The 13,930-nt window shown below is 47.3% G+C and overlaps 1 protein-coding gene across 3 annotated transcripts in view; it reads right to left on the reverse strand.

The window, feature by feature from the left end:
* pde4ca (phosphodiesterase 4C, cAMP-specific a) overlaps positions 1–13,930 on the reverse strand; it is a 43,560-nt gene that overhangs the window by 3,478 nt on the left and 26,152 nt on the right. For 2 of the 3 annotated variants that reach the window (XM_008278592.1, XM_008277034.1), the window contains exons 2-15: positions 9,294–9,485; positions 8,377–8,421; positions 7,731–7,767; positions 7,024–7,097; positions 6,837–6,889; positions 5,958–6,070; positions 2,793–2,886; positions 2,461–2,633; positions 2,277–2,375; positions 1,950–2,114; positions 1,737–1,836; positions 1,451–1,605; positions 1,249–1,371; positions 58–240 (exon numbers count right to left, since the gene is read on the reverse strand). In XM_008278592.1, the coding sequence (XP_008276814.1) occupies positions 58–240; positions 1,249–1,371; positions 1,451–1,605; positions 1,737–1,836; positions 1,950–2,114; positions 2,277–2,375; positions 2,461–2,633; positions 2,793–2,886; positions 5,958–6,070; positions 6,837–6,889; positions 7,024–7,097; positions 7,731–7,767; positions 8,377–8,421; positions 9,294–9,485 (1,606 nt within the window). The remainder of the gene's footprint in view (positions 1–57; positions 241–1,248; positions 1,372–1,450; positions 1,606–1,736; positions 1,837–1,949; positions 2,115–2,276; positions 2,376–2,460; positions 2,634–2,792; positions 2,887–5,957; positions 6,071–6,836; positions 6,890–7,023; positions 7,098–7,730; positions 7,768–8,376; positions 8,422–9,293; positions 9,486–13,930) is intronic. The other variant, XM_008277808.1, reaches the window with a different exon arrangement.

The following is a 13,930-nucleotide window of genomic DNA, read 5'->3' on the forward strand; positions in this document are numbered from 1 at the left end:
TGATCTGTGTGATCTGAGTGTATTTGACAGAACAACTCCTGTAGATGTACCCCGTACCTGGTTCTTCTCTATGGAGGCGTTGTGCTTGTCACACATGGGGCTGATCTCCATGCCTTTGTCTCTCTCTCTGTCGCCCTGAGTGAAGAACTCCACCATGATGCGGTCGGTCCACTGCCGGTACAGCTCCAGAGGTTTGGTTGGGTTGCTCAGATCTGCACAGTGAACCATGTTCTGAAGAACCTGCAGAGACAAACACACAGAGGGTGAACGTCTAATCAACAAACGCAGTTAAAGCAGATCCTCGTTGTCTATTTCTTCATATTTATCCTGTACAGCAGTGGTTCTCAAACCGGGGGTCGGGACCCCCACGGGGGACCCAAGATCATTTCAGGGCGTCACCTGATCATTGTAAAAACTAAAAAATAAATATAAAGCCCACATTCATCAAATGAATGTGTATCAGGGCTGTCAAAATTAAAGAGTATACTTCTATCCACTCCTTTTTGAACTTGTTAATATTATGATTTGATTATGTGATACTATTGTTCTTTTTTTCTCTTTTTTAAATTATTAGGGTCCGAGCACCCAAAAGGGTGCAAAGACCCTATTGGAACTGCTCGGATTATTATTATTATTCCCGACAAAGACACGCGTTTTTGAGGCCCTAAACATACTCGAAAACCCACCAAAATTGCCATGCACATCAGACCCGGTGAAAAATTTTTGAATTTGGAAGAACAATACACACCTCAATAGAAAAATTGCTCCACAGCGCCACCTTCTAAATTGTCAAAAGCACATTTAGCCTAGAGCTACACAATTTTGTAGGCATATAGAGCAGGTCAGGATGAATAAAAAAGTCAGGCTGGGCCAACTTGTAAAATGCAACATGGCTCAACACGTTTGCGCCACAACCCGACGTGCGCGAAGGCCGCCAAGCGTAGGTGCGAGGACCCGTCCATCGCCGCTTGCGGCTTTAATTTCCTGTTGTTTTTAGATTTTTTTATTTCATTTGTTCAAAATAAATTCAATTCAATTGGTCACTGAAAAGAAAATGAACGTGTTAATGTAAAGAGATGAATCTGTGGAATTAACACATCAGTGATGAACAACAGAGTTATTACTTGTGAGATATTAGGAATTCAAACTGGGGGGTCATGAACACAAACTGATGCTATCTAGAGGTTGTGGCTCTAAAAGTCTGAGACCTGCTGCAGCACAGGGTCGCAGGGGTTAAAGACAACTTACCTGGATACGATCTGAATAGTTGTCTAGCAGCAGGACTCCTAGACTGGTGACTTTCTTGGTCTCCACCATGGTTTTCAGGTCTGCTAGCAGGTTCATGTGTTTGGACATATCTGTGGCCAGCACCTGCAGCAACAACAGAACATCAGCTGACAGTCTGAAGGCAGAAAAACTACACTGGAGAGTTCTCCCGATGCTATCTCACCATGTCGATGACCATTTTGCGCAGCGACTGTCTCTGCTTTTTGCTGAGGTTCTTAAAGATGTCACAGTTGTCTTCCTGCAGGAGCTTGAAGCCGACGGCCAGGTGGTGATTCTCCAGCACCGACGAGTCGTTGTACATCAGGGCCAGCTCCGAGTCTGCAGGCAGGAAAACAAGTTTAGACAGAGCACTGCGAAGCACCTGGACGTGAAACAAATGACGTGTCTACAGGTGATTCCTCCACATCGCTAAATACGCTCAGGATCCCCCTGGAGCAATGCACACTCACTGGTGTTGATGAGGAACTGATTGGAAACTCCAGGGTGATCTACGTCGTGGATGGCGCTGGCGAAGAGAGCGGCGAGAATCTCCAGATCAGTAAACACAGCCTTGGACAGATGAGAAAGCAGACAGTCAGTGTGTGTGGTGGTAAACATGACGGGACATGCAGGGATCCCCTTAATGAAGCAGAAATGTGTCTACGGTGAGTTGGAGCTGCTACCTCCAGTGCTGGCGTGGACAGCAGCACATGTGTGGACTGGACCACATCTGCAGCGTGGATGTTGTTGTGATAGGCCACGTCAGAATGGTAGTGATCCTCCAAAGTCATCATGAAGGTAATGAAAGTGTCCACCGGGATCTTAAAGGACTTGAGCAGCTCTCGCTCCTGCAGCAGCAGCACAGACAGAACACAGCGGGTCTGGGTCAGTCGAGGCAGCATCAATCATTCAACACACTTTGTTAACTCATTGTTTCAGGCGTTCATTTACTCTCTGTGCACTGATTCACTGGGCCGACCGTTGGAGGTGGTACAGAACTCTGCTGTTACCTGGAAGATGGTGTACATGGTGACCGTCAGCGGGCGACTCCCAGAATACTCCGAGACTTTAAAGATGTCGATACCCCATCTGTTGGTGTCCTCGAGCTCCTGTCAGTGAACAAATCAATATATCAGACACAGACTCAGCTGCATGAAAGCGACAGATGAATACGTGTCGACCTCGTCCTCATGCCTTGGCTAGGAGACCCTCCTGACTAGCGCTGACCCCGAAGCGAGGGATGGAGGAGGGAGCGAGGCTGGGGCTGTGGGTGGCCTTCTTCACACCGCTGATCTGGGACATGGGCCGCTTCTTCTTGTCCTTCTCCTTGGCGGGGGGAGACATGATGTCCATGTCATGTTGCTTCTCTGTCAGATGACAAACGAGGGATCACATTAGAAACGCAGCATTTTGACAGTAACTGTCCAGTGACTCCTGTAAAACCACCTGACCATCCTATTCCTCATGCTACAGCATCACAGCTCACTATCTCTATGCACAGCAGTAAACAAAGAACAGATATTTACCGAGGAAGGTGCTGGAGATGAACTCAGACACCTGGTTCCCTGAACGGCTGGTTTCTGACAGCTGGCTGAGCTCTCGGTTCAGCATCCTCTTGAACTGGTGACAAACACACACACAGGAGCATCTATGAGTTTGATGAACACACTGTTTACTACGCTGTGGAGACACTGGGACATGCTGATGGTATCTCTCCACAGCAACATGCCAGAACAAAGACGTAGCAGGTAGACCACTCTCTGCTAAGGAATGCAAACATGTTGGATGATGGGACGTTTGCTTTTATATTCCTGCTATTTCCGTTTCATTGTGTGGCTTGTATTATGGTTTCACGATGTAAAGTGTAGCTGGAATGACTGCTGTCTTTAGGTCCAGTTAACGGTGTACTGTGTGGATCCATAGTGGCACAAACCAGAACCCACTCCAGATTGCTCTGACATGAAAGGCAGCAGATGTGCCTGAATGTGCCGACACAAGATGTCCCAGCGAAAGTCCACTGTCACATCTCGACCATCAGCTGCTCACGTCTCCACACCCACTAAACGAGCAACATGTGTGCCCTGAGCAGCCCCGTCCCCTCCCACCTGGCTTGCCCCGCTCCTTACCTGAATGAACATCCACGACACCGAGATGGAATAAGTCACTTCTGGCATTTCAGCGCAAAGTCAAGCATGGGAGCAGAAGTAAAAGGGAGTGCGAGAGCTGGGCTTCCTGGCTGTCCTTTAACGCTGCCCGTTCCACGGAGCAACAGACGGCAGGGACACTTTGTGCTCCTTTACTGCTTGCCTGAGCAAAATCCACTGCAAGCAGACAGTCCACTGGATAGATCTGTGCAAGCTTTGATCAGTACGTGCTGAGCAGATGGGCAAAAAATACAGCTGCTCAGAGGTCCGTGGAAGAAGGAAAGAATGGAAGCACAGCTGTGGGAATGCTGCGGGATGCGAGGATGCAAGGCAGACCAGCCACACTCCCTCGCTCCCCCCGACTCTCCCTCATTCACTCAGTTACTGGCTGCTCACTATGTGTGTAAACACAGAGAGAACGAGGTACTCCAGGCTCCGCCTCCTTCCAAAAATGCCTAAGAATAGCAGCCAATCGGGCGCCTGGTGCAGCAGAGGTTGGGGACACCGAGGGCCCTCATTGGCCGGCTGGTGCACACAGTAGGCAGAGCAGGAGTCAGAGGCGGAGGTTGTGAGATGCACCATGTGCACCAAGTTTGAAGAAGATATGAGAGAAAAGCGCTGGAGCGGTGGGGAGGGGGTTCATTCATGGAGCCAAAAATAAAACCAGTACACCCTGAACCAGCAGGATGTGAGTACATCGACCATCAGGCTGATCAGACAGATATCAGCATAATGTGGGACAGAAATGTGCTCAGGATGAGGACAATATGCTGCTGTGTAAAAACTGGATGCTTGGATGGAGGCACAGAAAACACTCTGAAGTTTAGTAGTCAGACTTTATATCTGGAACATTAAAGTTTAACCATTTATTTTTTAAAAAACACGATTGTCCAATGGTGGCAAAACTGAAGCACATGAAGCCTCCTTTGTTTGTTCTCATGGTGCTGCCGGCCGTCTGCTGTGTGATGAGCATCAGTCAGACTATTCAGACACAGATCAGGAGGTCTCAGTCTCTCTTAAACACACTTTCAGGGCTCATTTAAGACGTATTCAATCGAACCGTTCGATGAGGTTGCCAGCGATGCATGAACAGCGTCCAGGCCTTTGTTCCCAGCGTGGATAACTCTCCCCCCTCTGAAGCTGCTCATTGACTGATCTGCAGCAATAGGAAGTGGTGGTGGGGGGGGTTACCTCCCACCAAACTCTGGCCAACGCCACGTGAGTATGTGACATGTTCAGTAGTATATGCGATGTATGCGATGAGAGGAAAGGCGGGAAATGTGCATGCATGCGATGGGAGGAAGAGTGTGTATGAGCAGCACGTGTGTGTTGTGTGGGCGACTGATGGTGGAATCACACGAGAGCTGGGCTCAGTCTAAGGAGGAGGAGGAGGAGGAGGAGGAGGGATGCGTGGAGGAAGGATGAACCGGGGGGATGCCGTTTCATCCACAGCTCCCACTACTCATTCACATTTCTCTGCACACGAGTGGGGGGAAGGGTGTGTCTGTGTGTCTGGGCTCTGCTACATGCATGAAGCCCTCCTGCTCATTCATGGAATAAGCTCTTCTACCCGCCGACGGACGGAGAGGCTATTAATATTTTCATGATGGATTCTGTGTATTTTTGAGCTTTGGGCTTTGTTTAGGGATCAGTGAAGGATAACTGCACTAACAGGGCATCACACACAGTCCCCGGTTCAGGGTTGTACTGGGAGGGCTGTGCACAGATTACCGACGTTCAGGAAAAACTGATGAAAATCATTAACATGTCTCATCTATTGCTTTTATTATCTAACGCTCTAACGAAACTCGCTGACGTGTTTCCTCTCAGAAGGGAAGCACTGAGTCCATATGTGCAGTATTTTAACCACCCAGTGCAGCATCACAGTCCACCTCGCTGCTGCTAAACACGACCAGCTCTGGCTTTCTGCTCTCATGTTGATGTTTCTCACTACAGCTGTGTTGCTGTATTCGTACTTAAATTTTGCTCTTGTTTTATTGTACTTATTATTTATGAGGCTTTAAAAAAAAAAAAAAAAACGGGACCTGACTACTAATTTCGTACCACAGACACGTGAATGTGAGCTGACGTGACAAATAAAGTTCCTTGAATCCTTGAATGAAACTAATTTGATTGTTGAATTTTGGCGCTAAAGTCTGATCTGAGGCAGCGGTTACGGCCACATGAAAGAACAACGGGGGCGATTTTATTTTATTTTTTACAAACAAGGGAGAAATGAAATATTTTATCTCCTGGAATCCAGTTTAATTTGTGCATTTCAGTGTAAAGAAGATCAAACTCTGCTTATATTATTTAAACCTGTTCCAGTCTGGGTCTGGGTCTGACGTGACTGAGCTGAAGGTCACCTACTGGACTACCTTCACCGAGTTTAAACCAAGACACACATGACTAATAAAATCCTTCAGGGTGGTGAATCACAGCTCAGATTAGAATGAGTGGACGGCGCTGCAGCCTTCCCCTGAACCCGGCTGTGTCAGATCTACCTCTGCAGCTCACCGGCCTGCCTCTACAGTACCGTCTCAGTACCTTGTTGGAGGCCATCTCGCTGACAGAGTGTCGGGTTTTCAGCGTCTCCAGTTGCTCCAGACACCAATCCAGCTCGTCTAGAGTCTCGATGGCCAGCTGCTGATGAGGCTCCTCTGTACCAAATGAAGACAGCAGCAAGGCATCGTGGGACGGATTCAGCATTTAGAGAGTGTTCACATACCGTCAGATTGTTAAACTGCGACCTGTAACAGGCTGAAAGCCTTCTGTCGGGGCAGACTGGCAGAATGTGATTACACATAAATGTTGGATGTCATCAACTATGAAACCTCAGCAAATCTGAGGTACTTTACTTGAATATGTCCAATTAATCCCACTTTATACTGCCACTTAAAGAAGCATGGTACTTTTTACTCCATTACATTTTTGGACATCTCCAGTACTTACATGAGTATAATAGAAGTCCTATTACACATGTTACACGTGATACACCTTTAAAGGACAAAGCACTGTAAAGCTGTCAGTGTTCCTGCTGGCACCTTTTGAGGGATAACCACATATACCAGTAAGCATTATCTACACATTTTCCTGTTATTTCTAACTATTTCAACAAAAACGTCTGTTCCGCTTGAATGAAATGAAACTGGAGTTAATAAACTGGTTTAAAAAATAATCTGCTGCTGTTTTTGTTTGATGCTGTCTAAAAAACTCCTAAAATGTTTGATGAGCTGTTTAATTTCGACTCACCAATAGAAGAATAAGTGATAATAGAATAGATTAACGGTGAACACTAAGAGGGGACAGCATTTTGCACAGACTGTTCTTTAGAAATTAATTTCTACCACTGCTGTACTGATGTTTCACACTTCACAGATGTTATCATATGAGATGTAGTCTCTGTGTTTCTGTCCTAGCACCAACCTGCCAGGCTGGTCTTGCACATGGACGGTGGGTTGCTGCCTGAGGACCGTGTCCTGTAGACAGAGACCATCAACAGTCAGCACAGTAAATGTATATATATATATATATATATACATATGTATAGTCAGGTGTGATGTGGTGAGAGCACTAGAAAATTCATCAAAGAAGACATCTTCTACAAGCCTACTTGCTGGCTGGGCGATCTTGTTGGCCGGTGATGACGGCAAAGTTACTCCGGACGGTCCTCAGGCTGGCGAGGACCTACGACACAGGAACAACAGCCTAAATGTAGGTTTATTAAATGTGATAAACACAACATTTGTGACCTAATAAAAGCACAGATGTCACCTCAGTCAGAGCTGCAAATACTTTAGTTTATCTTTAACTGGATCAAGTGCTTCTTTCATGCTCCTGGCTGACGCACCATGCTGAGGCATCCCCTCTCCCTCTCTCATGTTGTGACAGCATCACCGACACTCCCCTATGTCATGTCTGTCACTCCATCTGCAGCCAAACACTGACTGAGCACGTAGAGGAAGCCCACAGAGTATCAGATGTCCAGACCCGACCCATGCAGAAGCTTTATTAGCCAGCATGCAAATTTCAAACAGCATGATCCAGCAGTATTGGATTCGCCGCTTCTTTCGCCGTGTAAAGTGAGCACAAGCGTGACGCACATCCCACGCAAGAGTCAGGCAGCACCAGCGGGACGCCTGATCCTGTTGCCGGGCCAGCATAATGCTGAGGGGCTGTTCCGGTGGAGCAGTCAGGCCCAGGCTCATACCATCTGGACTTTATCTATTACGTCTTTTTGTTTTTCATTTGACCATCTGCCAGCACAAAAGACGTAAAATCACTTCCCAACAGTGTCTGGAAAGGTTTCATAGGACTCACCTGTGCAAATGGTGTGACTATCATGTCTTCTGTATGTCTGCAATCCAGAAAGGACACACAAGAGGAGAAAGTATGAAAAACAGGAACAAACTGAAGACAGGAGGACCAATCTATAAGTGCCTTTATTTAAATAACTCAAAATCAGTGTTAAATAAAAAGCCTACGCAGCTTTGTTAAGCTAATGAATGGATATTAAACTGCACCTTAGTCTCAGGTATTACTCAAAGAAACAAGGTTGTCTGTGCAGGCAGACGACACAGTCATCTATCATGTACTGGTCAGATATCCTCGGTCATCTTCCAAGAAACAAAACAACATGCACTCAGGCTGGTGAGGAAACAGACTGGGGGAGGTGGAAGGGTGGGTGATACGGCATGAACCGGTCAATACTCAAATAAAAAGACACAGCGTGTTGTTATACTTGGTTGTCTCTCTGCTTAAGAGGCACATGCAAAAACAAAAAACAGAACTGGGTGTCTGAGGGAGGCTAACAGGGTCACAGGTGAGGATATTTAGTCATGTTGGTCAGGAAAGAGGTGGGGATGACCATGAAGCCATCTAGAGGGAAGGCAGCAGAGGGCTTCAGGGGACAGAGTCAGTGCTTTTATCTGTTTGGGTTTTTGTTGCTTCGTTATGTTCTTCTCACCGAGATGACAACCAGTTGACTTCCCAGTGCTTCAAGCTTTCTTCCCTTTAAAAACAGATAGGCGAGAGTGGATGAGGAGACCTGCTGCTGCTGCTTAACAAGACTTTAAGGTGTTCAGACAGAATGACGGGGGGTTCTCTGGCTTGGGGACACAATGGAAACACACAAAATGCAACAACAGACAAAGTGGCTCTTCTTAGCAACTGATCTGACAAGCAAGTGACGGGACAACAGCCGGTTGTGGTACTGTTGTGGTATCGTTGGGCTTGTTGTCGACTGGAGATCACAGAACATGTTCTAATACTGCTCCTGGCAGACCCTACCTATCAGTCTTGATGTTGATACACAGAACTTTTGAAACTGAAAAAAGTTCGGAGGAGAAAGCACGCAACCTAAACGGCCAGGCCGTTCGGCTTCAGATGTCTCTCTCTGGAATGCACGGTAAATGCCAAAAATTCAAGTTTTAAATTCACAAATTAAGTTAAGATCATACTAATTCTCCGATGTGGAAACCTCTCAGCACAAGAACAGACACGAAGAGAAAACATTAAACAGCGCTGTATTCAACAGATAGCTACATGTTCTGCACGTGACCACACCGCGGTACTGAAGCACCGACGATACTGGGCCCGAGGCTGGAAGAGTTTCAAACTGTCAACAGTCCGATGTTGTTTTAAGTTCTAGAAAGCACGCTTTCAACTTAGACTTAGACTTAGCCTGACTTTATTAATCCCAGAGAACTTTTGGAATCCATTCAGATGCCAACATGTGAAAATAAACCAGAAGAGGCAGTGGACTCATATAAGGGGAGAAAATCATCAGGAGACACATGGACAAGCCATCCTCGCTAAGACCCAACACCTCAAACATTTTACTGCTCCAACGGCGCTGAACAGTTTAGTTAGAAATGAACTTACAGGTCACTGGCAGTGGAGGAGTTTCTGGAAGGGCCTTTAGGAGAAAGGTCGAAGTCTGAGTCCGAGCGGTAGAGGAAGGATTCCCGCCGCTGGCTGTGAGGGAAGTTAGCCTGTAGGACCAGACCAGAACCAGGACTGGCCTGGGGGTCCAGGGGGCTGCGTCCCACCGATAACCCATTCTCCACATCGAAACTGAAAAGACAGAAGAGGAGCAAGAATTTGTTAGATGACCTAAAACACATTTTATGAATTAAATAAACACATTGATTTAAGGCACGGAAAGCATGCGAAGGACATGAAAGAAGGAATCCTGCATCCATCCTGGACAGCCTGCTCTCCACACAGGAGCTGACAACATTTCCACCTCATATCAACCGAGCAAAGACACTCCTACCACTAGTTATGGTAAATGGCAAATGGAATGCATTATACAGCGCTGCTCTACCTTAGCAGCACTCAAAGCGCATTACTGTGTTTCTCATTCACACACATTCATACTCCAACGGTGACAGAGCTGCCACTGGGAGCAACTTCAGGTCCAGTGTCCTGCCCAAGGACACTTGGACTGTGGAGGGGATGGAACCACCAACCTTATGATCAGAGGACAACCCACTCTACCACCTGAGCCACAGCCTGAGCCATAGCTGTACATTTCTCTCACAGAGGGAAACAGCCTGCATGTGTGCAACAGGACTCATGTTGTCCTGCGTGAGTCTGTTCATCACCTTCAGCATCAGAGAACAACTGCAAAGCTGCTGTCAACAGGAACACACTGACTGACTGACGGGTCATTTCCAGTGAGCCGGTGTGCGCTGTGGGTGTGAACGCTGCAGGCAACATGAATTTAAGAGTGACACAAATGAACTGTGGAGTTCACTTGGTGACTTCGGTTTCAGTTTGGAAGAGTTGAGACTGCTTCAGTAAGGAGGAAGGGGAGAAAACAAATCAAATATACAATATTCCTCGTCTAAAAATATCTCAAGCTTTCGTCACTGGGCAGCGACATGCTGCTGTTTTTATCCCTTGAACAGGAAATCGTGCAACATAGAAGGAAGTGTAGCCATTATAAGCCAGTAAAGACCACAAAGAGGGCAACAAGCTGCACATTTAGAAGGGCCTCCAAAAGGACGTGACACTGTGAAATATGTGGGAATACAATTATCACACTCATACATCCCAGAGAGCTAAAATCAGCACCACAGTTCAACAATAGCAGATAAGAAAAAACAACAAAATGAGACTGAGATCAGAATGAGGAGGTGCTGAAAGCCCAGTTCAGAGGGCTGCATGTGAATAATGATGGTGCTGCAGCTGACCGATCATTAGAATAACTGACCTGCGGAGCCATTAAATGTGTCATCAGAGGGATGAGACACGAAGAGCAGACGACAGTAAAGTCCCTCCATCTGCTGCCTCGCAAGAATTTTAGTAAACCAAGATCAACACAGACTGTCAGGCAGCCGGAGCAGTCACACACCGGGTGACAGCACGGAGCGCACGATGTGCTCTTCACTACAGGTGTGTGTGTGTGTGTGTGTGTCTGTGTGTGTGTGTGTGTGTGCGTGTGCGTGTGCTGAAGGACTGTGAGTGAACAGCGAGGACAGAATTAGCATCAGGATATTGACGTGGGGTCATGTGAGCGTGGGCCTAAAAATAGCGCAGCGTTCAGGTGAGGAGGAGTTCCTCCTGATCAAACACGATGTGACTACAGAGAAAAACACCAAATGGATTCACTGCCAGGTCATTCTTTGCAGTCTGGGCACGTTTCTGTCTTGATCCACATCTCTACTTTCCCACAGCCCTATGCTGACATGTTGAGAGCCTTCGTCGGCCGGCAGCTCCGTTCGGCAGCACGTCTCCCATCCAGCAGTCTGAGGAAGTCCAGAGCAGAAAATCTACACTTTAGCAAAACAACCGCGAGCAGAACGTGGAGGGTTTTGGACGGGCCCACACCGAGACACACACTGTACCTTTGTCAAATAAATACAGCAGACGAGGTGATATGCAAAAAGCGTAAAAACTAAGAAAGAAAATCTGAAGCTATGGGTTAGAATGTGTTAAGAGTTAACAACACAACGGTAAATGTGCAGCTGTGTGAGGCTATATAAGAAGCTACGTATGGTTTGATTCTATTAACTCTATGCAACAGACCACAAAGGGCTGTAATTAATGTAAAACAAAGAGCGCAGCTGAGGATGACGAGGATATCATTCGTTATGCAGGATCCTGGTCATACCATCTAAAGCTGAGAGTTGATGAAGCCACCACATGGAAAATGAAGACATGATCAAAATCATGACAATTTATTCAGAGGTGGACGGTGATGTTTAAACCAAACGTCACGGGCAATCCATCCAACAGATTGTCAGATCTCTCCATCAGACTCACAAATGTCAGCCTTGAGGCCCATCCATCCATCCATCCATCCATCCATCATCTCTACATCTTAATCCTCACTGGGGTGGTGGGGGCCGGAGCCTATCCCAGCTGACTCAGGGTGAAGGCAGGTTCACCTGGACAGGTAACCAGTCTATCACAGGGCTACACTTAGAGACAGACAACCAAGCACACTCACATTCACACCTACGGACAATTTACAATCACCAATTAACCTCAGCATGTTTCTGGACTGTGGGAGGAAGCCGGAGAACCCGGAGAGAACCCACGCTGCACGGGGAGAACATGGAGACTCCACGCAGAAAGATCCCGGGTGTCCTCACCGGGACGCCAACCACCGAGCCACCTGCAGCCCCGGTAGGATTCATTCATGGATGCTGCTACCAAGGCAGTGCAGGGCTACAAACAGCAGCATTTATCGTCATTGATGCAACAGTTTGACAGCAGTGAAGAATCCAGGCTGAAAGCAGGCAAACATCCCATTCACTCCTCTCCTCCTGCTCTCTCCTCTCTCCCCCTCCCCTCCATCTACTTACCCTGCTACCCTCCTAGGATGCTGCATGAGTACAAGACGTTGGTGTGTTACTGGCTGTTACGTAACAGCAGCTGAGCAGAGGCTGATGTGGCCCCATTCATGTGACAGATTCAGACACACTGACTGCACTACATGCTGCCGGAGAGGGAGAGTCAGGCTGAGGTAAAACAGGCACAGAGAGTAACTGAAATATCAAAGAGGAAGAGGGAACAGGCTGTTCTGAGACATGTGTGTGAGGGTTTTGCTCTGAGCTGTACACAGTGTGACGGTGCCAGTGTGGCTGCAGATGTACGAGTGTGGATGTGACTGTGCGCCACAGGCATGGACCGACCACGATCCTGACATAAAAATGTGAAATGTACATGTGTAAATAATGTGTACGGTGGTGCAGAGCCACACACCTATAATGTGTGTGATCTGATCTGGGTGCAGCCCGGAGCCCTAACCCTCTCCTCACTGCTTATTGCTCCTGCTTACTCCATCCATCTTGCTCTGTCCTCCCTAGTGATGCTGCACCCATGGCTGCTCCTGCGTGCTCTGACCACAAACTCGGTTCTATTTTTGCTCCTGCACCACGCTTCAGTCTCCATGCGGCTAAATTTAGCCTCCCCTTGCATGGGGAATAGACCGAGAGTGGCAACGCTGCGGCTAAAAATAGGCTTTCAGGTAGAGCACAGAGCCCTCCCCTCTCGCTCTCAGCATCACACAGCAGCAGATTCTTCCTCCATTCATGAATATTTATGGAGAGGTTTCTATCTGAAGCCGATGCTGAGCTAAAATTAGATCACAGATCAAAATATCGCCCACGTCTTTCCCCTCGCTGCTGTTTCATTTCCAGTTTTCTTCTCTTCATCTCGCGGCTGTCGTGAGTTCACTGTGGGGAAGTGAGCAGCGTCCTGACTCGGTGATGACGCCGGACTGTTTAACTTCTCATGAACCCACAGGCTGTTCTTACAGAGCAGAAGCGCGCCTCACGTGGGTTCTAATAGTACAATTATAATGTTCTATCTCTGCTTTATACTAATTACGGATGAAGCTCCCATTTGTCATGAAAACCAGGAGTAGATGTTGCCATGGTGACAACAGATTGGATCCAATTAGTTAAAACAGTGATCCAAAAACAAACAGCATCGTCGCAAAAGTTAGTCTATGTTTCTGACAGAAAGCTGAAGGTTTGTTGTGTTACTGTTGCTGTATGTGTAAACGCATGATAGCTTCTCTCAGAAGGTTCAAGGAAATCTTAAATTACCTCCATTTAAACAACAAGTTATAAATAAACACAATATTTAATGATTCCGATTTAATTAAACTTGTCTAAACATGGACTGAGAGGTTTTTCTCTGCATAAATTTGACACTTCACTAAATATAGTCGGTGATGTCAGAGAACATATCCCATAATCCCCTGTTTTACTGCCTCCATTGTGCCCCACTCTGCAGCGTACACGTTACAGAATGTGCACTAAACATGTCAGCGGAGGTATTCTGTGTTTTTAGGAGGTCAGAGGTCAGCGCTCAGCCTCAGCGTGCACGCCGTCCGTACAGGAAGCTCCCACAGCAGCACCAGGCTGGTTGGACGGTCACTCCTCAATCACCTCTCCATTGTCCTGGTGTGTTTCACATGCCAGCCAGTCACAGCCTCCTCTCTCCTCCTCTCCTCTCCTCTCCTCTCCTCTCCTCTCTCCTCCTCTTCTCTCCTCCCCTCT

Source organism: Stegastes partitus, unplaced genomic scaffold (genome assembly GCF_000690725.1).
Source record: "Stegastes partitus isolate 25-593 unplaced genomic scaffold, Stegastes_partitus-1.0.2 Scaffold0, whole genome shotgun sequence".
NCBI lineage: Eukaryota > Metazoa > Chordata > Actinopteri > Pomacentridae > Stegastes > Stegastes partitus.